Source organism: Cimex lectularius, unplaced genomic scaffold, assembly GCF_000648675.2.
Source record: "Cimex lectularius strain Harlan isolate CLEC.00 unplaced genomic scaffold, Clec_2.1 scaffold200, whole genome shotgun sequence".
NCBI classification, from domain to species: domain Eukaryota; kingdom Metazoa; phylum Arthropoda; class Insecta; order Hemiptera; family Cimicidae; genus Cimex; species Cimex lectularius.
Genome location: NW_019392893.1, coordinates 1,411,290 through 1,437,848, shown reverse-complemented (window position 1 = coordinate 1,437,848; position 26,559 = coordinate 1,411,290). Strand labels below are relative to the sequence as shown.

Sequence of the window (26,559 nt, the reverse complement as noted above, 5' to 3'; positions counted from 1 at the left end):
AGATAAATCCGCAATAATTTCCTCGCGTTGATAATTAATTCGTTATCGCACGTAAAAAGCGATAAATCTATTAAGGAGATTTCATACCCTTACAAAATAATGTTATGTATAATTATTGGAAAAACTTAACGTTTCTGATCTGTGGTATGATGGAATATGTAGTTTTGGTATTTCCGATCATTTTGGACTGCATGTCGTCGACGGTTCTGGCCTAAAGTGTGGTAGATCCCGAATTTTACTTGTTTCTTACCATCCTGATCAGCCTATCACGACTAGCTTGGGTTCGTAGCAGTTTGGTCGTTTCCGACCATATTTTTCTACCTATCCTCACAAGTTGTGACGGGTGGAGCGATATTTTGGAACAATCTATCACCCTAGCCTCGCTGGTGCTGGTTTGAAGTGTGTGGATCCTAAAGTTTGGTAGTTTCTTGTCATCCTAATCAGCCCATGCTGACTGGTTTCGACCAGTTGGACGATGGATCCTATATTTGGGTTATTTCCGATCTATCGATCACCCCATCCTCGCTGGTTCTGATTTGCAGTGTGTGAATCCTAAAGTTTGGTCGTTCCTTACCATCCTGATCAGCCCATGCTGACTGGTTTCGACCAGTTGTACGATGGATCCTATATTTCGGTTATTTCCGATCTATCGATCACCCTACCTCGCTGGTACTGGTTTGTAGTGTGTGGATCCTAAAGTTTGGTAGGTTCTTATCATCCTAATCAGCCCATGCTGACTGGTTTCGACCAGTTATACGAAGGATTCTATATTTGTGTTATTTCCGATCAATCTATCACCCTACCTCGCTGGTACTGGTTTGTAGTGTGTGGATCCTAAAGTTTGGTAGGTTCTTATCATTCTAATCAGCCCATGCTGATTGGTTTCGACCAGTTATACGATGGATCCTATATTTGTGTTATTTCCGATCAATCGATCACCCTAATTCGCATTGGTTTTCATTTCCAGAGTGACAAACCTATAGTTTTGTCCATTAACCATTGTTTTGCGACCTATTCTCCCAAGGTTTGGTTGGTGGACGGTGGACCTATGGACTTGTAGTTTGACCATCTCGATCACACTATCCTCACTGGCTTCGGCCTGCAGAATGACGAACACGTAAGTTCGTTGTTATTTATCTACCCGGCCTATGTATGATGCCTCACTGACGATCCTGAAGTTTAGTCCTTTACAATCATCCTTTTCTTTTTCATCTATCCTTGCGAGTATGGTCGGTGGATTGAGGGATGATGTATTTTGTTTGTTCGCCATCATTCAGCCACTTTATGGTTGCTGGCTTTGGTCTTCTGCATTCTTCATTCTGCATTTTCCGTTTTGCATTATTAAAAAGTTATAAAAAAGGAATGACAAACACCGAAGGTGGAATAATTCCGAGACGATTCTGATTATATTATAGTAAAATAAATGTTAGTCTAGGCAAAACAGGATGATCGGAAACGACCACAAACAAAGCTTGTTTGCAAGTTGCGCAATTTTTAATCGATACTTTTCCACAGCTCAATCACCGCCCTTGGTCGACGACAAAACAAATGCATTAATTTCATATCACGCAACACGAACGGATATTACACGAAGTATGCTGGAAGCATGGATTTGCACGCATGACTCACAAGGAAATCCAACAGTTACCGGTAAAAGTATAAACCAACTCTATAAATGTTCGCTCTTGAATAGCAACAGCGTTTGAATAATAATAATAATATTGATTGATTGTTGGAAGGTATTTTTCCTTTTTTGTTTGTTGAGGCGGAACAAAATATGCGATTGTTTGAGCGTTTCCGACTATTTATAATTATTCCAACAGTGCGCAATTGTTCGAATGAATTATTCAAAGATAAAATTACACACAAAAAAGCCTAAAAGAAAACGTGTTAATAAATTGTTGAAAATGTTATGTGCCAGGATCGTAAGCCTGAATATCTCGTACGTCTTAACGAATTATCAGGGCCCGATAAAAAATATTCATCTCCGCATCATCAGTGACGATTGGAGCGTGAAGGTGATCGCACTATTGAACAGATTTCTTTTCGCTCACACTCCTTGGAACAGAATTTATTCCGGTTTAATTTGACCGCTTAAACGAGTCGATGCGATCGTACCCCTGGCCTTAATCTAAGGTCGGAAGTAAAATAGAAGGACTCTGTCTACTTGCATCGATCGATCAAAACAAACCTTTTACAAAAATTCCCATCGCAGATTAATTACAGTCGTGATTGTAAAGCAGCGTCTCTTTTGAAGCACTGCAATCGGTGAGCAGTGTGGGAAGATGACACCGCAGGCACCTGGCGATCTACGTCAACGTGTGATGAAGGATAAAAAGATTTTCATTCTCTCCGTGATAATTCGTGCCGTGAAGGCTTCTATTCTCGGTCAGGAACTTCGGCTTTAGTTCCACTTAATAATAAATGAGCAGGGTCTGGTTGTTTGACCGGCACAAGATTTTTTTGTCGAGCTTTCTACATCGACTACATAGACTACCGCAGACTATAAAACTCTCTGCAAATACATTAAGATGAAAGGAATAAGGTAAACACCCTTAAGTATTTTCTTCTAAAACAACTCGGCACTTTTGTAATTTAATGCTAATTTGACATGATTATTATTATGCTTTTGAGTGGGTCACGAATACGGGCAGATGAAGTCTGACTCATCATGAGATCACTTTATCACAAACACCTACCTCGGGGTGAAGACGGACTGAATCAGCAATTCAAATTGTTCTTCTATAAACACGATTTCAATTAAATTTATTTTATGTGACTAAACACGGTCAACACAAAACTTTTCATAAAGAATTAATAAAATAAAACGTATGCCTAATTAAACGAACGATTTGTCAAAAAAATTCCGTTCAAAGAGGTCGAGACATGTATTCTGAAGACGCCAGTTATATGTACTGCTTGTTTAGGATAACTTATAAGGAGTTCAGGCGTTCTCATTCCACTGTTCAGCAGTACCATCGTTTTGGACATAATTGCTATCGTTCCTGAACAAAAATAGTACTGCTCCGGTGTATTCATAGATGTGAAACAAGCCTTCGATGGGCACTCGGTGATGCTCTGGAAGCTTGAGAGTCCTCCCTTTTACTACCCGATCCTAAATTCCTACCTATCCGGCAGATACTTTCAAGTCATCGTTGAAACAGGTGTACTACAAGGAAATATCATAGAACCCATCCTCTACACATGAGGGCAAATATATACCGCAATTCCTACTCTTCCTAAAACGATCCTCACCTATGTCGATGACACCGCCATATTTTGTACTCATAAAGCTCCTATCATATAAACCAGAATCCTACAAACCCATATCATATCCCTTGAGTAGTGGTTCAAGCAGTGAAAAATAATAAATGTGAACACTTTCATCCTTCGGATAATAGCCAATACAACAAACTACTACAATAATATCCCCCTCCCACCAGCTAATGTAGTCCGCTTCCTTAGGCTATACATTGACAAACGGTTTACATAGAACCCACACATACAATTCAAAAGACAAGTACTAAACAGACCCTTCAGACTGCTTAAAAGATTGCTGGACAAACGAACCAAACTGACTATACAAAATAAACGACTCATTTACATCACTAATTTGAGACCCATGACATCGAACTTTGGGGTTCAATAAAACTTCTATCACATCCAATCCCTACAATCCAAAATCTTCCAAACCATGATCAACGACCTTAATATCTAATATGTCCTTGAAGTACCAAAAAACGAACAAGAACACAAATAAACAAATATCCAGTGTCACAAACCCTCGTGCCAGATAGCTTTCATCCCGCACACTCCAAGTAATCCTCCTCGACGACTGAAGCGTCACTGACCTTGTGACCTCTTAAGTGACAGTGAAATTAGTGATTAACACTAATATTTAGGAGTGACCACTATTGAGTAATTCCACTTTTTTTTCTTATTGATGTATATTTATTTTATATTTTTCTTGTTCATTTTGTTTTGGGTTTAAAATTATTATCAAATTTACTTAAGCTCAGCAATTGGCGCAAGTGTAAATAAATAATTTATTTTTAATCGATAAGGAGCCAGTGGATCAATAGAGATCACGGCTTTTCTTTTATAGATTGATTTCTCGACGTAATAGCCGGCTGGCCTCGGTTCTTCCTTTGCCACAACCCACGAGAACACCTATTTATTCTTCTTTTTTCGTCTTTTTTTGTTCTCGAAGGAACCGGACGAATCGTAGTTTGAAGAAGCGACCGTCCTGTTTCCCAGATGACCTTCCAGCTGGGTTCACCGTTCGCAGCTCGTGCAGAACGTTCTCTGCCGTCCCTTTCACTTTCTTCAGCTCGTGTAAATGTCGATTCACAGTTGATTTATCCAATTTTGAATCGCGATTTTTCCAGATAAACTGTTTAAAACAGTCTTCATTCAATCGTGACCTATTTTCTGAATGTAAACTCTTCCGAGAATACCCTTAAAATCCTCTCATTCGGATCACAGAACTTGAGAAATGTACATTTTAATTATATGGCCGTACTTACCAGGTTGCGCATAGGTCATACCAAGATCAAGCACAGGCACCTAATGCGGATGAGACCACTTAGGTCCTCGTTTGGTGAACAACTTCACAGTAGAGCATATAATAAAAGACTGCAAAGAACGAAATAGGACATGCAGAATGACCATTGAGGCGCGGCAGCAGGCACTAATCGCTGATCTAATATCTCAGGGCCATAAATATTTTTAGATCTTTGTACCTCCTTAAATGTGTTATATGTTATTTATTGGAACAAATGTAGTTATTTGCGTTAATGGTGGAGCTTATCATTATCAGCGTAATACTACGAGGAATATCGAGATGCCTGGGGTAGTGTGAATGATTTATGGCGAGTACATGTAATTTACTAGGGTAAATTGAGGAGCTTTTCAATCTATTACCCCGAAGTATCCAATTGTCGTAGTCAGTATGAATATGTAAATGTCATTTATTAGTGTGAATGAAGTGGCTTATCCTCAATTTCACTCAAGAATATCGAGCATTCTGGGGTCGAGTGAATGAATGTGTGAATGTATTTATTAGTGTGAATTAATGGTCTTATCCCCAACTGTCCTGACGAATATTGACTACTCTGGGGTAGTAAGTGTGAATATGTGAATGTCATTTATTAGTGTGAATGAAGGGGCTTATCCTCAATTTCACTCCGGAATATCGAGCATTCTGGGGTCGAGTGAATGAATGTGTGAATGTATTTATTAGTGTGAATTAATGGTCTTATCCCCAACTGTCCTGAGGAATGTTGAGTAATTTGGGGTAGTGAGTGTGAATATGTGAATGTCATTTATTAGTGTGAATGAAGGGGCTTATCCCCAATTTAACATCGATTCCTCTGGGGTGGAGGGATGAATGTATTTATTAGTGTGAATTAATGGTCTTATTCTCAACTCCCTGAGGAATAATGAGTACTCTGAGGTAGTATGTACGAATATGTAAATCTAATTTATTAGTGTGCATTAAGGGGCTTATCCTCAATTACCCTCAGGAAAATCGAGAGGGGTAGAGCGAATGAATGTGTGAATGTATTTATTAGTGTTAATTAAGGGCTTATTTAAACAAAAGGTTCTTCAGTGAGCTCACAACAGAAACGACAATTCTTTAAGTTTTTGCCGAGCTTTCGACGATTATATCGTCATCATCAGGGCTTTAACTAAACACATCACCTAATTCCTAACTCGATGAGTCTTGAAATATATCTGGAGAGCAAGAAACTGCATTTATAATGAGATTAATTAAAATTAGGTGATGTGTTTAGTTAAAGCCCTGATGATGACGATATAATCGTCGAAAGCTCGGCAAAAACTTAAAGCATTGTCGATTCTGTTGTGACCTCACTGAAGATCCTTTTGTTCAAGTTGTTCAACAAACAAGTCGATACATCATCACGTCTTTATGGGGCTTATCCCCAATTACCGTCAGAAATATCGAGTACTCTGAGGTAGAGGGATGAATGTATTTATTAGTGTGAATTAAGTGGCTTATCCCCAATTGCCCTGAGGAATTGATTACTCTAGCGTGAATGCTAACAAGATTTTCATGTTGTTATCTCATTTCTGAGTTTATGCGTATTTGTGTTTGTTATTTATGCTATTTTATCCACAACTGTCGAAGTCCTGTGGTAGAGAGAGGCAAGCAATAGGGTAAAGAAAAGAAAGAGGTTACCGTTATATCATAACGTGGTTGGTGAAAAAGTAAAAGAAATTAGTAGGCTTAAAACCCAAGAAAGATAAGAAATTAAATGCTAAAGAAGAGAGGGATGGCGATGACCAATGTAGTTAGCCGGTCCTTTAACTAAAAAACTATATGACCTAATTGGATAGGACCTTTTTATAGTTTGAACATTCAAATCAAAAGTTCAATCTTTCAAGTCCGAACGAATGAACAGAATGATTAAGTTCCTTTTACAGCAATAATCAAAAAGGAAACGACAAACTATAAAAAGGTTTTGTTTGTTTTTCTTTCTATTTTTTCCCCTGTAACGACTTGTCACTGTTCATTTATTACCGAGAGGATCTAAAAGCCGGAAGATGCTGACGAAAGAGGATGTTCAGAGGTTGAATTCGGTCCATTCCGAACAATTCGATTTAGTTTGAACGGTAAACGCTGGCTAAAGTAATTCATTACAACGAATTTTCAACTGTTGTAAACTTCAGTTAGCAATTCACAGCCAAACAATGAATGTGTATTGTGTAAGAACATTTCTTTGTTTCTTCCTTTGAGAGCGTGAAATGGCATAACGCCCCTTAATCTATTAGATTTTAGATTTTCTTTTCAAAAAACGTTTTATTTGAACAAAAAAAAATCTGTTTTCACTTAGAGTAAGTAAAAAAAAAAGAAAGTTTATTCAGCGACATATCAGATCTTTCCACAGCTTGACCTCTTTCGTACAAAAAGTACTTTATCCTGTTTCTAAGGGGAGGGACGTCATGTAGAAAATTAAAACCGGCCGATCAGCGATGATGAAAAATCGTCTGGTTAAAGGAATCAGTTTTTTGAACTCTTAACAAGTGTAAACCCTGTGCACCTTAATTTACCTTATGTGCCCGCACACCTTCTAATAGGTGAAATCTTTTCAAACTGTTCGCACCTTTATTTTATTTTCTCCTTGAGGTCTGTCGGCTGATTGAACTGTAATGACGTCGATAAACGCGGTCCGCCCGGTCTCGCTGGTCTACTTTTTTGACCCAAAACACAGATGGGAATATGACGAGACTCTCGTGTTAAACTAAAACAAATAGTCTGAAAGATATCAATAAATAATTCCAAATTGGATATCAAAATTTGATCCGACCAACGGTTATGCCTATCATACTGATAACATTCGTAATACTTTTATTATTTCTTTTTATATTTTATACGTGTAGATTTGTCCACTCGGTTGGGTCGAATTCGTGTCAAAGATAAAATGGGCGTGACCGGGTAGGTTTGTGGTCAAAATGACCTCTGGCCTAGAATAAATTATATACCCAATGAAACAAATGATATACCATTAACTAAGCAGAGGAAAATACAAATTCATATTTGATACTTAAATTTTAAACATTTGAAAAAACGGTTTTGAATGTTTTGAACCCATATTTTAACATACAGCTAGAATGAAAATATAGGGAAGTTAAAATATATTTCGAAAAAATAGTTCACTAGGTCAATATGAATAAAATCTGTACTTGAATATATCATTAGCTAAAAAAATATAGTGGTCCAATTAAGACTAAGGAATAAAACAAAAAATCCAGTTCCTTCATCTATGGGCATAAATGTGCTACAATCATTTTTTTTAATGTAATTTTTTAGAAAAAGAAAAACTGAAACATGCATTCCTAAGTTCGCCACAATCAAAAGGTCCCAAAAAGGAAGAGTTTCGAATTATTTCATTCACCAAAGTAATTACTTTATTATGTAAAGTATGGTTGAGTTGAAAAAAATAATCCAGAGGTCGTGCGTTCGAGTCCCGCTCGTGACATTAACTTTTTAACTTAACCATCGCATAATAATTAATTTAAAGATCACTGATTGCAGTCCTTATTCCATAAATATAACCCTTTTTTCGAACGATTTTCTCTAAACCGATGAAAAAAGGATTAAGTTGAATATATAAGTTGATAAGACTTGTTTATCTTACGTTTAGAAATGAAGCCAAAATCAAGTCCTCTTCCTTTGGAAGTAAATATGTAGTCAATACCGAAAGTAATTCAACTTTATATAACAGAAACCTTTACACATGTATACATTCCCAAGTACGGCCAATCGTCAAGTACCGAGTTCTAAAAAAGAGTACAGAGATAAAACAAAAGATATATGCATTTAAAGAACATTGGCTAAAGTTTTTATTAAATAAAAATAACCCTTTTTTGCTCAAAATTTCTCTCCTTCAATGAAAAATAGCTTAAGTTGTAAATAGCATTGGGTAAGAAATGCTTGCTGTTTCAACTGAGGCTTAGAATTGAAACAAAAATCAAATACTTTTTATATGGAGATAAATATGTAATCAGTACTTAAAATAATTGTCATTTTGTAATTTTTTTTGCATTTAGAACGATTAAAACGTGCAGTACTAAATTCGGCCAATCGTCAAGTCCCGAAGGAATGTGGATTGCAGTCCTCATTACAGCAATATAATCATTTTGTTTAAGAATCTCACACAACGGATAGATTAAGTTGAATAAATCCTCTGATACGAAATGATTTCGGTTCAACTAAGTCTTAGAAATTAAACAAAAATCAAGTTCTTTATCAAGATTTAAAAAATCTAAAGACAAAACTTAATTTTTTTGTACTAAGCCTTAGTTTGACGAATAATATTTTCTTAGTTAAAGAAATATTCAAATTAAGATTGTTTTCACTTTGCTATGTGCATTTTTTCGAAAAAAAATAGGTTTACATATTTGGTTCATAAAGTTATAACCCTTATTTTCAGGGCTTGACGATCGATCGAATATTTGTGTCCATGGAAGAATGATAATGACACGGACGTATTTTTTACCTCGTTTATTTTTATCTACAACTGTACATGTATTATATACGACCATCTGATTGGATTTCAATTTATGGTTGTGGTATTAAGAACTTTATAGGCAAAGCTTCCCATTGGGAGCCGCTCTAGATTGATAAATTGATATTAATCATTTAAGATGTTGCATATTCTTTTCAGACGTTTACGGACGTTTAGGGAATGGAGTGATCACATTTGTGGGATAGTGTGATTTGTAATTTACTATGAAAACGTCTGAAAACAACTATTGGCATGTTAAAATCACTGTGTGTGTTAACGTTAATGTGTTAAAAGTGTGCTAACGTTTACGGAAAAATGGGCAGGAACAATTGATTTTAAAATATTTGATTAAAAGTTGTAAAATCTTTGAATATTGGAATATTTGGCCGATCCGTAAGCTTGGCATTCGTACATCCAAATAGTTTTGAATAGGTATGTGTATGTCGAAAGTTTTGATTGTAATGGTAATTTTGATCGTCGGTTGAGTAGGTAATAAGGCATTTTAAATTGTTTGATGAGTGTCTGCATTGGATTCCAAGTTAGTCTTATAACAAAAGTAAGTCCTAAATACTTAACGGATTTTAATGTATTTTTTGGTAGTTCTAAAGATATTAGGCACGTTTCCGATGGTTCTTGCCGATGGGACCTAGCAAACAAGAAAAAATATTTTAAGCAATTTTAAAACAAAATATGTGTGGTGATTAGTGCTCGTTAGTCGATGATTATTTGGAAATCGTGAGATGCGGTCTGGTGTGACGTAGGTTTCAGAAAAACATTTTCTTTATCGTGCCAACGTTTCGATCTTTATCGAGATCATCTTCAGAGCCTGGGATTTACACACTTTTTTCCACATCCTACATGTATTTATTAAATTTAAACAATGTTTGTAAATCCCTGAAGATGATCTCAATAAACATCGAAACGTTGGCACGATAAAGAAAATGTTTTTCTGAAACCTACGTCACACCAGACTGCATATCACGATTTCCGAATAATCATTAAAAAAATTTGTTTTCCTGCCATTGTTGTTTATGTTATTACGTATTGGTTAATTTGTTTTGTTTTTATCTAGGATGAGAAAATAATAAGATAATAAGTAGGATTGTATTCAATGATATTAAGGATATAATAATTTCAAAAAAAAAAAAAAGACATCAGCAAAGCAAGTCAAAAGATATTTTTGTAAATATTGAAGCTTTACTATTGATTTGTTTAGGCTTTTTGACTATTAGTTAATGGTGGTTTATAGATTTAAACATTTCAAGTTATATTTTGATGGAAAATAATTTTTGCTTTTCTTTGCACTTTCATTTTTAGAATCCTAATGATGGGCAGCATCCAGAGAGTTCAACAAAAGGAAATTTTTTCCACAAAATTATCATATGGAAATGTTTAAACCTATAAGCCTGCATAAAACGTTTTTATGAAAAAAAAAAGCTATTCGGATTCTTGTTTTGGATGTTTATCGACCTGCGGCAAATTAAGTTTGCGTGATAAGATCTTTAGAGGTCATATGTAGCAAAAACAACTTTTTGAGCTGTGCCGATCTTTCGGTGGTTGATGATGTGGAATAAACTCAGCCCAAAAAGTTGTTTTACTTCATATGACCTCTAAATATCTTATCAACCTACTCTATTCGTATTCGTTTAAACACCCTTTAACATCCATAAATATAAATTTTCATCGCAATAAAATAATAGGCACTAATAAACATACCTAATTCCGTTTTCCACTTAAAGCTTAACGACTTATATAAATGTTCTTTAAATTTACAATATACAACCGTTGGAAAGCTGAACATTTCTTCTATCAGGCTATGTCAGCAAAGATTTTATGTAATATAAGTGAAAAAAGTACAAATTTTAAAAAACCTACTCATTGTGCGTTTTATTTCTCAGTTTATGATTTACTTACAGAGGCAAAGTGCCATTGTGTGTATATTATAGCTTTTAAACACCTGTAAAGTTGTTTCTTGCTAGAAAAATATTTTAACCCTACTTGAAAAATTCTCCTAAGCCCCGTTAATCTTAAGTCTTGATTATATCAACATATTTTTTTTCGAAAAATTAGATTACATAGTCTATGGAAAAACTATAGTTCTACAGAAATAAATATGTAGCCAATAATCACCATAACTGCACCTGAACGTTTTAGAAGGGAAAAACCCTGGAAAAAATTTACAAGATTTTTGATGGAAAGCTTTTATCATAAATATTCTGTTTTCTGGATTATCTCTTTCCAGCATGACGTCTTTTTGCAATGATGGACTTCAATTGATTCGAAAATCTTCAGTTTTTTTATTGTTTTATTTTACTGGAGTAGAACAGTACTCAATATTTCGCAAGCTGAGCTATAATTAAATGCATATATAAAATTATTATTATATATATTGTTATTTTTTATTTTTTATAGGTTGTTTTTAATAGTATATTATTAACGACCAAACCAAATAATGTATAATTTAAAGCCTAAGTGGAAAGTAATTACCTGCACTTATTTTACCTATACTATTGCTTTCCCTTATTATTTTGAACAATTTGAACCCCCAAGCGAAATACATAGCTGTATAGAGTATTATTATCCACATTATTCTATTCAAATTGCAATATTATGTGGAGGTACATTCAAGAGTGCATCTAGCCTTCAGCAATCCTGATTTAATAAAATTGAAAAATAATAATAAAATTCTCAAGTAATATTATTGTTTATATTATTGTTTTTATTAATCCATATGTAATGTTGATGCAATTTAACCAAAGAATTTATTTAAATTGTTTTACAATTTTTATGTAAAATAGGTCGAGATGAATTATAATATATTAATTTAATATAATAATTTCTTGAGTATTTGAACTTCCCTAACAGCTACCAGTACTTCATGAGACGCCGAGAATCGTATCCAATTGCACGATATTTGAATATAAAAAGAGGGAAAATCGAAAATGCAGGTTGAGAGGATGAGTTGGCGTCCCGTGGGATCGAAGTCACGATAGCTAGTCCGGCTCGTGACGCTAATTTTTCAAGTCCACCAAAATCAAGTGCGGATTATGAAATGCCCTTCGGAACTCTACACTTCACGGAGATCTAAGTACACCGTACAAAGTTGTCGAGCATATGTGAAATCGTATCAACTAATCTATAAACTAGAGCACCTGAATGAAGCCCCGGAATCAATCCTACTGTTTTGTGGCTGGGAAGAGCCGTGTCTTCGGTTCTGTACACTAACGGATCTAAATCTCCCAACGGTGTTAATGCGGCGGTCTTGGATATTTGGTCCGGCTACAGACACCTTATGAAATTGCCCTCGGTAAGCTCTGTCTTCTCGCCATTAGAGAAGGGCGCAAATTCATTGCACGGCAAGCACCGTCCCAAGCAAATCTCAGACAGCCTCAGTGTGTTAATGGCTCTTCAGATCACTAATTTCCCCCATAACCCTACTGTTCTTGAAATAAAACAATTGCTAAGCGACTTAGCTTCGTCCACGCTTCACCCCACAAATATCTAATGGCATTAAAGCTCATCACAATAATGAGGTTATCTGTCGGCCAAATAAGCAGCACGTACAGGGCAAGCCACGCAAGAAATATCTTCACCAGACCTTCGTGTTCACAATTCTCATTAAAACATATTGGCAAAACGAGTACGACCGTTCAAAATTTTCCAAACGTAAATACTGCCTGTATCCAACCGGCCATCCAACCCACACCATGGTTTATCGAGATACATCGACCCAGAAGGGTCTTAGCTACAGTACGTAGACTTCGGTTTAACCATAATCGGCTCCCCCATCACCTATTTAAGATAGGATTTCGGGACGATGAATGTTGCGAGTGTGTCAGTAGAGCCGACCCAGATCACGTTATTCTGTCATGTACTCTCTCTTCGGTGAGCAGAAACCAACTTTTTAACACCATCGTTAGGAAAGAAATCCCCCTTCCGACCAACATGATATTAAGACATAACGACCTTGACGTTCTTGATGCTGTCTGCTACATTGTAAACAACAACATTGAAATGTAAGTAGACTACCTAAACCAGGCTCTAACACCTACTAATTATATTTATCCACCTTATAAACAGTTAGTTCCTGGTTACCCCTGAAATTGGGATGGATGCCGCCGCGTAGGGGGCGCCATTCCTTTCCTCACACTATTCGCTGCCAAAACTTAAAAGACTGAAAAACATCATGCTGCTCTTGTTTTGTACATGAATTTAGTTTGAAAAACCCAAATTTCCAAGCACCGAACCGCCTACAAGTATTGACGCTACTGTCATATTTTTCATTACTTGCCAAACTGTATGTGACTTATATCCAATAAAGTTTTATCTGTATATAAAAAAATACACCAATTAACAAATTATGTAATTAACAAAATGTAAATAAAAACAGCTTTTTCTCCTTTCTTCTTCATCCACCGTGGGCGTAATCGGAAATTTTGTGGTGTTACGCGTTTTGCCGGTGAACGGTACAGATTCGGCAACGAGCCGATCAGCGAAAGCGGTGAAAAATTGAAAGGAAGTAGAGTTTTCTTCTTCTTTTTTCCTATTCCGCATTGTGTCTTTTAATTTATGTACGTAACAGCCTCCGCTTTAATTTTGTAAATTATGGCCGAGGCTGGCCAAGTGTGCCGACCGGTTTCGGAACCGTCGTTGAATCAGGATCGAAGGTTTACGTTTTTATTTACGCGCTATTTGATAACGACAATTTTTTAAAAGATTTGTACATATCAAATTTCAAAGTCTAAAAAATTTATAGATTCATTTTTGCCTAGCTGAAGCGTTGCTGTCTGTCTAATTGTGAAATCCTGAGGAATGAGGTCACCAGGACGATAGTTACCAGTTAAAAATGGAAAGATTACCAATTTTCTAAATTTGATATAGCCTCTCCCCGGCTTTTACTGTGTAATAAACAAATAACGGCGTGCCATTTTCGTCAGAAACGAGCCTGGCTTGCTTTCCATTCTTTCCACGGGTCGTGAAAGGGTTTTCCTTTTCGCTTCTTTGCCGAACCTTTCCACTTTAATTCGGTTTAACGTCATTCTGCCGGCCTTGGCCTATGTTCGAAGGGTAAAAAACTGTTTTGCATTCCGAAACTGCCGCCCAAATAGAAAAAAAGGATCAGAAAATTTTCAAGCTTCAAAGTCGGTTTTAACACGTCTCCAGTACCAATTTGTTCAAGGAGCATTATAGACATTTTTCGTCAATTCTTCTACCATGCACTGTCTATAAATAGGGACGTGTTTATTTCAGAGTCCCGCTGCCGGAAGTACCTGTTGAACTAGAAGTTTTATTTACATTTATCCATTACAGTTTAAAATGTAAGATTTCCCTTCTTTTCACGAATTTTTCGGCCTTTTTCTTATTTAAATAATTAGTCATTATTCAAAAGTCTTGGGCGAGCATTGTTATAATAAAAGCCCCCCTCTTTAAAAAAATTATCAGGAAGAGGATAATAAACAATGACTCATTAAAGTTGTAACTTTTACTTTCAATTCGCGATACTGTTCTTCCAGTCTACTCTCCAACCTATTAAAAATTTGTTAACAACTTTGCTAACGATCACCTTTTCGACGTGTCAAGTGGTTTTGATAACACTAATAGCAATCCATAAAAACGGAGACGACCAAACTGGTCAGATTGACCAAAGTTGGTAAACTTGGCAAACCATAAAAAACGGAGACGACCAAACTAGTCTGATGATGGTGGTTTGTTGGCTTGGTGATGGTTAGTTTCAAAGGATGATTGATAGGTCATGTTTGCCAAAGGAGGTAGACTTGGCAATCTATAAAAAAAAGGAGACGAACAAACGGGCCAGGTTGGCCAAAGGAGCTGGATCCTGTCTGAATAGCCAAAGCAGGTAGACAAGGCAGATCAAAATGATTGGAGACAGCCAAGTTCGGCGAACTGACAACCAGGAAGTCCATGATAAACCACAAAGGATGGAGATGACCAAACTAGTCCGATTGAAAAAAGGTTGATGGATATTTTCAAAGGATATTTGATAGGTCGAACTGGTCACGTTTGCCAAAGGAGGTAGACTTGGCAATCTATAAAAAAAAGGAGACGACCAAACGGGTCAGATTGGCCAAAGGAGCTGGATCCTGACCGAATAACCAAAGCACGTAGACTACGCAGATCAAAAGATTGGAGACAGCCAAATTCGGCGAACTGACTTAACTAGGAAGTCCATGATAAACCACAAAGAATGGAGATTTTGGTCATTTTGGCCAATGTAGGTAGACTTGACAAACCACAAAAAACGGAGACAACCAAACTATTCTGTCTGACCAAAGGGAGGGAGATTATCAGGAAAAGAATAATAAACAATGGCTCGTTAAAGTTGTAAATTTTCTTACAATTCGCGAAATCTCCGAAACTTTCTACCAGTCTACTCTAAAGCCAAATAAAAAAGTTGTAAAAACATTGCTTGTTGCTAATGAATAAATCATCCGATACGAACTGTCAAGTGGTTTTGATAACAACGCTCACATCAATGAACGCGATAATTCACCCACGGAAAGAAAATAAACACAAATTATCGTTGCAATTTACAAGCGGCCAGCCTTAATTGATTATTTGATAAGCATATTTTTGCATTTTTATCGGTACTGTTAAATTTATCTATATTTCAGAAAGCCAGCGAAGGTTTTAGAAAATACACAATTTTTTTTATATATTTGTTATTATTATCGACAAGAGTATTGATAAATTTGTATTGATAGATCTCACAATTAGTTTTGAGTACCCATCGACCCTCAATTAGTTTAGTTATATAATATAAATTCTCTAGACTCCGAACCCTACTGTGGCCTTTCACCTTGCCACAAAAATGGGGCATCCAAATTGGGTCCTTACAGAGCTCAAAACTTGCTGGAACTATATTCGAGGCGTGAGAGAAGAGATTATAGATTGCCATCCGCAAGACTTAAATTGCTGGAAGATAACCCCAACAGAACCAGGATTCTGGTTGGACTCCTGACAGGGCACAACACTCAAGAAGCGAATGCAGTGAATAGGAGTACAGACAGAAGAAACACTCTTCAGATACTGCAGAAAGAGGAGACCGCAGAACACGTTTTATGTTTTTGTGAGGGCCTATGTAGGTGAGGATTATTGCAACTAGGAGAGGAAAAGCCGCAAGCAAGATCCTGCATTAAGAAGCCACTGGCAAGGCTATGTGGTTGATTAACAACCTAAGCTGGTCAGTGTGTTATAAAAAACAGAGGAGCACAATCTACTCGATCTACTCAGGTCTGGGTGCAGGACTAAAAGACCGAGTTGGGTGATTGTCGAGGCCAGCCGGCAATTTATTGTAAAACACAAAATCTGGAACTGCCTGTGGACCGCGAGAAGTGATAAGCTCAATTCTTGTGTGTAATACATACATGTGCAGATTTGATCTTATATAAATCCAGCTTTTTTATTCCACATTTTCATGAGCCCGCATTTAATTTCTGGTGTGCCCGAAACATTGAATAACTTACTGTTTCAGCTTTTACATAACATCACTTCCCGCTCTGCGTTTCTCAACTTCATACGGCAAAAAGTAGCACACGACTCCGCGATCCATGAATTTATTAGCATTTTATAACAAAAAATAAACACTTGTTGAAACAAAAAATCAATTTACTCATTATATTAATAAATAGTAAAATGAGGTAGAATGTAACATAAATACACTATATTAAAAATAAATGTTGTGTTTTTTTTTGCCTATTGGAACATATCCAATAGGCCACCGGTTGTAAAGTATTGGACAATGTTTTTGGAGCAAGTAAAACGAGCAATGTAGAATGTTAACAAGAGCGAAATAGATAGGACACATGCTTTCAAATCTACTTTTCCCTTTTTACTTTCCCGGCTCTGAAGGCGTGTTTAAATAATTGGGGGTCCTTTCTTTTTAAGACTAGCCACGGACATTCTCGAGGAAGTCTTAAGACATTAATTTCAGACACTAGAGGTGGGCATATTGTGCATTTGAGTTGGCGACCCTCCGAGTAAAATAATCCACATGAAATTTAATAACAAATTTAATTTTTTGACGAATAGGACGCCGCGATTGATTTTAAGCTTTTCGGCGAGGGACGAATTTTCCCCGGGGTAGGCCCGCCCAGCATACCTTGTCCCATGAAGCGCCTGCGGTCCGTCCCGTCTCGCTGGCACTGGAATCGGCGGCAGACTCTCTGGCGTATTGTTCCGACGGCACAGCACAAAACAGGAACTTGCCCGAGCGTGAAACGGAAAGGACTATGGCAGCCACGCGAGAGCCGCCGCGACGGCCCCCTCCCGCACGTCGCTCCCACTACCGCCGCCGTCGATCCTCTTTCTTTGACAGCCGACTTTTCACCGCGTACCCCGACCCGATTTTTATCGCGCACTCTCGTTTTTATTGCCTTGTAATGAGACGACTTGGAAGGAGAAAAAAACAGACAAAATTCTGCTTCGAATTACGACTTTCCATCCTTCAATTAGGTTTAATCAAACTTTGCGGGCTGATTGCATAAAATGAATGCGATTTGTTCATTGAATTGGAAAGGCCGCTTGGGAGTTCAGGCGGAACCCAACAGAACACACAGCCCACCGATAATGCAGGTGAAAAGCAGAAATGCGTCTCACAGAACAAAAACAATCTAGGGACGCCAAGATGATCTACGGCGACGCAAGTAACAAGTTCATCACCTCAACAAGTAAACTCATAATTGTTCTTATTTGAATGAACAAGTACAGCTTCGGCTTTCACATTTTTATCTTGTATACGACACAGCCCAGCCGCTGAAGAAGAGCCACTGATATGGATGAACGAGGTTGATAAACTAGCGGATCAACCTGTCTGAATGACTGACCAAAACAGCTAGACTAGGAAGCCCGAGCAAATCGTAAAGAAAGGATGATGACCAAACTGGTCAGATTGGCCAAAGGAGGTAGACTTGGCAATCCATAAAAACCGGAGACGACCAAACTCTTCTGGCTGACCAAAGGAGCTGGATCTTGTCTGAATAATCAAAGCAAATAAATTAGGCTGAACAACATGATTGCAGACGACCAAGCTAGTCTGACTGAAAAATTGTTCATATATAATTTTAAAGGACGATTGTGATAAGGTCGAACTGGTCACGTATGCCAAAGCAGGTAGACAAGGCAGATCAAAATGACGAGACAGACAGGTTCGACGGACTGACTTAACTAGTTACTACTATGATAATCCACAAAGGATGGAGATGACCGAACCGGACAGATTGTTCAAAGGATGTAAACTTTGCAATCCAAGGAGCTGGACCGTGTCTGAATAGCCAAAGCAAATAAACTAGACTAGTCAATACGATTGGAGATAACCAAACTAATTAGAATGAACAAATTTTGATGGAGTCTCAAAGGATGATTGAGGTGGACAAACTGGTCAGATTAGTGGGAAAAAAAAGAATTGGAAAACCATTAAAAACGGAGACGACCAAACTCTTCTGGCCGATCATAGGAGCTGGACCTTGTCTTTAAAACCAATGCAAAGAGACTAGGCAGGTAAACACGATTGGAGACGACCAAACTGTTCTGAATGACCAAAATACCTACTCATTTGACTGGTCAAAGGAGCTAGGCAGCTAGAATAGACTAATCAAGATAATTGGAGACGGCCTAATTCGTCTATTTTTCAAATAAACCGTTTTTGCATTGAATAGAATGACATCTGAGCGCATTGCAACAAATCATCTGTCGAAGCGCCAGAACCGTCGACATAACAAAACAAGGATCAGCCTATTTTCAATATTTTATTCGCAAGTATGGCAGAACAGTTTGGTCTGAAATACTAGTAATAAACTCACTAACTTAGTCTGCATCATAAGCTTCGTTTTTGTTGATTTATTTTTTCTGTGTTAAACTACCACATTCTTAAACGCGGCACGTCCAGTAATCAATACTGATTTATAGTTTGGTCGTTTCCATCTTACTGGTCTGCCTATCAACACAGTGTGACGTACTTCGGTATTTCGCAATTCTTACAAATGCGATAAAAGGTTTGAATAACAATCAAGCCAGCCAGCGAAAATGGCAAAATGCCGACCGGCAGCCAAAATCACCGAATCCGGGTGACCAAGTGGCAGGTTCATCGCCGGCAGGCCGAGGAGTCGTGTTAAGAACTAATCGTGAGATTACTACGATTTGTCGGATCAAACCGGTTAGAATGAAATAGACCAACTCATTAACGACCAAATTACAAGACTGAATTAAAAATCGTCAAAACGTTCAAACAGAAGGCGAAAGTTTCCATCCTACAAATCACGCTTGGAAGCTGAACAAACAAAATTCCGACAGCGCCTTTCCAGTTAATCAAACATTTAACATAACCGGTGAAATGTGAATCTAACACTTAATGTTACAAATTAGAATAAGTTAAAAAAAACTCCATTTCATAGCTCCTAAATGCTGTTAACGAGCTAAATTAGTGTTACCGGGCAGAAATAGTTATTTCCTTCAGTTTCAAAATTCTTCAAAAAACTTCATTGATAGTCGTTTTTAATTTATAGATTTTATGATCTGTTCTTGTTAATTTGATCATTAGTAATAAGCGCCACATTAGACACCATTTGTTTTCTTATTTTTTGTTTGCTTTATCGGTCAAAAGGCATACGTAACACATCATTGGTAGTCGGATTTGATGGATTACATCTTTAACAGTCGTAGGCTCCCATTGTCAGTTAGTAGGGTGTTGTTCGCATATCGGACAAGACCAAACAACGAGGATGAACCAGCCCACGAGTAACAAAGACCATCCCTGGACAATTAAGCTCATCTGTTTATAAATAGAGTGGGTAGCTGTTCTAGGCACTCTACCCACCACATGTAATGATTGTAATTATAACCATTTTAATTATTGTTACACTCACCATTTAAAAAATCTTATGTTTTTTGGAATCTCTTTAGCATAATTGTAATGAAAAGACTAATTCAGTAAAGGTGTTCCTTCTCCCGCATTAATGACTAGCATTTGAAGTGGTATTGATATCGACATAACTTCAGTAGAAATGTCTTGTGTTTTCTTTTGTCTGTTACAACCAGACTCGGGGTGAAGCACTGTAGTTTGGTCGTTTCGGATCATTTTGGTCCGCCTATCCTCGCTGTTTTCATCCAAAAAAGCCTAACAAGACATCCCACATGTGTGGGTACTAAATGGCAATCATCTAAGTATTTAGCCTGCATCCCTTTCCAAATACTTACAGCATAATGCCTGTCATTTTCCCTAATAAATGATTCGGAAAGTTGAAGGTTAAAGGTTAAAGGGAGTCGGCCTCTTCACGACCTGCGACCAATATTGGTCTATAGTGCAATCTCCATTATTATCTATTATCTCTTCGCTAACCATAAGACATTTTATCAGATACTAAAGTAAATATATACCACGAATTTTATGCGTTACGTCGTATTCTAAAATTATTTTGAAGCATACAGTTAGGACTTAGAAGTACCCAGATTGAAGAAACAAAACAATGAATCTTGCATCTGTACTTTTTTACTGGTTTTGGCCAAATTTGGTCTGAATATTCGAAGATAATAAATTGAATTTTAATTTATTTTATTGGGTTGTCCGGAAAATAATGCAGGATTTTGGTATTAAACAAAAAAAAAGAAACTAGTTACTTTAAAGCAATGTTCTTTAATCAAANATACAAATGAGTAATCCTGTAAACGTAAACAGAATATTTTATATAGATTTTTTTTAATGAAAACTTAAAATCCTGCATTATTTTCCGGACAACCCAATAATAAATTGAAACCAAATTTCACGTCGTTACGAAGAGTTACAAAGATATCTAAAAACATTCATAGTGGTTCCAAGATATGAAGAAAGGAACCAACGAATCTAGCGTCTATTATTTTAATCTGATTTTGACCAAATTTGGTATAAACAAGATAATAAAGTGATAATAAGTAGCGACTATTCTTTTATTAGAATTATAAAAGATTTAGAAGGGACAACTTTCTCTGGCAGCACAGATCTTTCAATGTACTTTGCAACGGCAAAGCCACCCTCTATAAAGTCAGTACACACCTCCATAGAGCATCGACAACTGATCGAACCCTGCTAGATTGCCATTGGTTGGTGAAAGGCACGAGAATCTGCACTATGCCTTTAACAACTATATAGAGAGTGGAAATGTTGGTTATTCGTTAGCTAATAAAGCTGGATGGGACAAATAATTTCTACTTAGAAGGTCTAACTAGCGTCTGATTGTTCGAACAGCTAAGCGGAATTCCTTGCCATGGTTCAGGCGCTCGCTGTATAAAGAAGTAGAAGAATAATCTTCTTGCAACAGCTTGGATCGTAGAGGACAGCCGCTTCACTCTTACATGAAGAATGAAAAATATCACATTACCACTCGAGGATGCCAGAAGAAAACTATGATCTTTATTTGAAAAACTGTGATGGGACATTTCGCTTGAGTTAAAGTAGACATGGGTCCGTTTGGAGCGGTTGCCATGAAGGCAGTGATCCACCACCCTACCGATCATCCACAACAGAATGCCTTTCTCTTTCATTGAACGCACTGCACTCATATGTAATGCACAATGGAATGATGAATGTAAGTATTGTGAAAAGGGCGCCACAAAGAAACTTTTCTTTACTACAGTGAGTCATTTTCGATATAAATCTTCAGCGGTAGAATGAAAGCTCTCTGTTGTCCAGTAAGGGTCTCGCTGGTCAGGAGAGGACGAACGGTGCCTCCTAGAAAAGTTCCCATAGAAGATCGGTACATCGAGACGTTTGCTTTCATTTGTTGCTTTGATTGACTTCGACATGCTATTTTTATAACTATATTTCTATTCATTTATATTCACATAAAATGTGTTATTTTGCTTATAAAATTTATATATATATTGTTTTTCTTGTTCTTGAATAATCAATAAAAATACTGGTAATCCCTTCCAGCAGGGAAAAAACCTTTATAGAGATCCCTTTCTGATGATACACATTTCCACAGTAAAAATGGCCCATGGCAAATATCTTCCATCTTCTTTGTCCATCCAAAGTCACCAAAAAACAAGATTTTATCCCAAGTGTATTCAGAGAAATTAGTGTTAAAATTGTGAGATTTCTTTTGAAGATGTACGGGGTGATGAGACTATAGTTTGGTAATATCCATCATCCTAGTCTGCCGTTTTGAAAGTTTGGTTATTCTTCTTCAGTGGTTGATCTTGGAAAAATGGTAATCGGACATGAACAAATTTTAAGTTTTTTGTTTATTCTTTTATCTAGGAGTGATACTTTGTGAGATGTCTTGTTGCGGTCTACAAGGTTATGACCATTTAGATGCTCTTTTTCAATTATCATGATCTGCCAAGTCTTGCTGGTTCGGCACTTCGCTATCTAAAGTAATCGTTTGTTATTACATTTGACAAAAACCACCACCGAAGATGATAAACACCTGACTGGCCAAAATAGCAAGGCTGGACATACCAGGAATGATCCTTCTAAACTACAGCGATTGATATTTCATCGGACTCCGCTTTGCCTGAACGTCTCGAGTCCTGTATCATATGCAAGTTTTCTATACCCCGTATCAGAAAGTTTTCGAGATGATATTCGACACATCACCATAAAACCACCGCCCCTGAAACCCTCTGGTTGTACATCTCTCTAAAAGGAGGGGTTGCACTGCGAATGTTGATCGTTTCGGTTATTTAAGCTTGACTTCTTCCATTGCCAATACAGACCAAGCCAAAGCAACACCATAATGGCACAAAAGAGTACAAAAAAAATCTATTAGATATCAAATTAAACTAAATTATTTTATAAGAATCGCATCGATTTGCATAAGTTTTTTTCTCTCCTTTCTCTCCTTTCTTCCCCTTCATTAAAACTGTAAATAGAATTGTGCATTATACTCAAAGTGGATTCGTCAACCAGGAAGTGAAAATATTGGCTTGAGTGGCCACTCATTTTGCCTCTCGTGGTAGTTTATTTTGTTCAAAATTAAAAATAAAAAGTTATAACAATGTATTGTCTTATTAATTGCAAATAGTAATATTTATCTTTAGAATAGGCTCAGAAAAGCTCTACTTAAAACTAATGCCACAAACAGTTTTTAAATCCTTTAACGTGGGTTCCCGGACATGAAGGCAAAGGAAATGAACAGGTTGACCAACTGACCAAAAAGGGGCAGCCTTCTCACCCTGGGACCAAAACCACAAGTAGATGGTGGAAAGGTAACTCGAAAAAGAAAAACTCAAACAGTGGGAAACATTACCACGTATGATGCAAGCTAAGAGATGTGTCTCAAAAAGGAAGACGAAGTTATTCCTCACCCTCAATAAGCAATATCTGAGAAAAATGATAGGCCTCTGTGCCGGCCCTGTTAACTACCACCTAAGAAGATGGGAAGAGGCAGAAACCTGCCGAATGTGTCAGCTGGAACCAGAGGCATCATCATATATCCTTTGTGAATGTTAAGCATTAGGTACAGCCACTTGGGGACAATTTTCACACTATCCTCACGCCAAGAGGAGTCTTATAGGAAAAAATGCACAATCCAAGGAACAGCTATATTTTATTGGGTTTCCGCAATAGACAATGGTCGCAGTGGAGGAAAATATTTTTACAATTCTTAATCAACCCCACCCTAATTAATTTAAAAAATCATCAGAATCTATAGCACGGTTCGATATTCTCATCGTGCATCTAGGGAAGATTGTGGCAGAGTTAACATTTATTTTATTTATAAGAAGATAATGTCATATTCTAAAGGGCCAAACAATTCAAAACCAGCTGAAAACTAATTGACTTACATATCAATGTTCTGGGCCTGGTCTAGAAGCAAAGTTCACTATCCTTATCTAGCCAAATATTATTATACTGAATGTCATTCCGTCAAATCACGTCCATAAAAGCAAAGTTCTTGTTTTTCAGCGCAAATTACAGAGCAAAGCGAAAACCATCGGAAATGGTTTGCGTGAGCTATTTTCTTCTATTTTCTATGAATAATGTGAACAATCGACTTCGACCCAGGTCGGGCGCAAGTCCGTAGAGACGTCTATAAGACTTAAAAGTCAAAATATACGAAACAGTTCAACTTTTTGTTTTGTGTCTGACTTTCAGGCATGGATTTTATGGAATTCTTAAGATTTTATTTGCCAAAGAGCCAACCAGATGGACTTGCCGAGTCGAATCAAACAATTTACAAATCCACAAATAAATATATTATTTTTTATTGTATATTAGTCGGGGTGTGTATTATTCTGCGCCCTTTAAGAGCAATTGTATCCCGAATAAATTTCAGATACATATTTTAATTACTGATCTTACAAGCTGTTTTTTCTCATGTTCGATTTTCTTAGCCTTACAAGATTTTGAAGATTTTACCATCGTTTATTTATTCGCGATAAGATAAGAAAGTAAAGTTTCAGAGTAAATACTTTGAAACATTTCTGCATAGTAACGTGAATAATCCTGAAATCGAAATTAATAACAATTATGTTTATTTTCAATCTCAAATCAATAAATATTTTTCGCGTTGAATTCAATTTAAATAAAGTCTTATATTTTAATAATCTGTTAAGAAAAAAATATTAACTTTTAAAAAGAATATTTTTTCTACTTTTTTTTTTACTAAAAGTTCAACTTTTGGTTTGTTTACGAGCTCTTTATTGATTTTATCTGTGTAATCAAATTACTAGAGCTTAAAGTGGTAATCCACATTCCAAACACGCGGCTACTTGCCAATATTAGAAATTTATTGAAAATAAAACGCATGTAATTTAAAAATATGGCTGGGAATGTATGCAAGTCGTGGTTCAAATTTCTACCTAAAAGAGGGGGCAGACAAAATATTTAAGTCGGTCTGTTTCATTTTCTGGAATATTAAGGCCTTAGCGGATTTTTTAACACTTAAAATTGTTGACAATAGATTTGGTTTAGTTAATTTTTGAAATTTTCAAATCTACGGACACGCGAGGACAAGTTTTAAAAGATCGACCTATAAGGATTTCATTCGTTTTTTTTTTGTTTTTTTTGAAGAAGCAGAAATTTTTATCAAAAACTTTTTATCCATAGTAATTCGTTTAATGTTCAGTATTGTTTAAAAAAAATTATTTTAATAAAAACTACGGAATGTTAAAGGGCTAAAATTTCTCCGATTCGCTCACCTTGGACATTTTCAGGAGGGAGACGAAGCCCAAGTTTCACAGCATAGTCCGTGTGGTTTCGCTTGTTCGCACAAAGGGTTTCTCCGGTAAAATAAAATCGGAGCTGCTTCGGAGCACTCGGACAGTCACTAGACGTTGCTCCCTTCGACCGATCAATACTGACAAGAAACAGCGCGCATGACATCGGCGACCGATGATCATTTACTTTTCTCCCGTTGACGATGTTGATGTTCTCCCTTGAAAGGACACGCGGCCGATTTTGTCGGATACGCCTGACATCAGATAAAATTTAATTCAAAATTTCGCGTTCTGTAAAAAAAAATTAAACTTAAATCGATATCCTCAACAAGGATTCCAGGCAAAAATAATAAAACAATAAATGTTATAAACATCTAGAGAAATTTTATGAGTCTAATAAAAGACTCTTATAAAAGAAATCTTTATAAGAGTCTTTTATTATCCATAGTAAAAGTACACCCAAAAAATTTAAAAATCCTGGTTATTCCATTTTTTTGGCATTATCATAGAAAAACACACATTTTTTTAATCAGTACTGGTCCAATATTGAAGTTCTTGACCCTCCACCCACCAGAAAGCTAAATTACTTTCGTGCAGCCTGTTTCAAATGCACAACTGATAATAAAACGCAAGGAAAGACAAAATAAAAAATAAATAAAAAGCTTTCAAAAGAAACATATATTTACATATTTCAAACAGAATAAACTATAGGTATATTCATAACTTATAAAATATGTACGACAAATAGGCCAAAATTGACTAATAGATCTTGTAGCCGCTTAATATTAAAAACATAGTTAATTCCATTTTTACAAATTGCAACTTTGCATCATTAGTATTTGTACTAACATCAATGTTCATTATGAGAATAAATATATATCATATTCACTGCACATGAGGTAAAAAAAAGAGAAATATTTCTAAAAATATCAACATCCACATCTACACAAAACAGCGTTACAAGGCACAAAAAGCTAAATTTCACTAGCAATTTTTCAATCTATTTTTCGTTTTAAGGCAACACACTAGAATTTCAATGAAGCACCACCGATTGAGCAGTCTTTTTCACAAATATGAACCTTTTTTGTTTCTTTTTTTCAATGATAAAACTCCAAAAATACATGAAAAATTTAAATTTGCACATTTTTTATACATATCACAAAAAAAATTAACATTACATTATCATTCTGGCTTAAAAATTAAATTACATGTACATATATGTCTGTTTTGTAAAGGATTTTTTTTTCAAATTTTACATTTTCTACGCGTCTGCATAAAATATAATTTTTATCGACAAATATAAATCTTATAAAGGACGACTTTTGCTCTAAATCATATCGCATTGACAGGATTGAAAAAAAGTGTTAAACATTAA

General features: G+C 36.4%; 1 protein-coding gene across 1 annotated transcript in view; it reads right to left on the bottom strand.

The window, feature by feature from the left end:
* LOC106667704 (CAP-Gly domain-containing linker protein 1) overlaps positions 1-25,175 on the bottom strand; it is an 80,188-nt gene extending 55,013 nt beyond the window's left edge. Inside the window, exons 1-2 of the mRNA XM_024229140.1 lie at positions 25,167-25,175; positions 17,152-17,334 (exon numbers count right to left, since the gene is read on the bottom strand). Coding sequence (XP_024084908.1) covers positions 17,152-17,334; positions 25,167-25,175 — 192 coding nt within the window. The remainder of the gene's footprint in view (positions 1-17,151; positions 17,335-25,166) is intronic.
* Between the last annotated feature and the right edge of the window lie 1,384 nt (positions 25,176-26,559).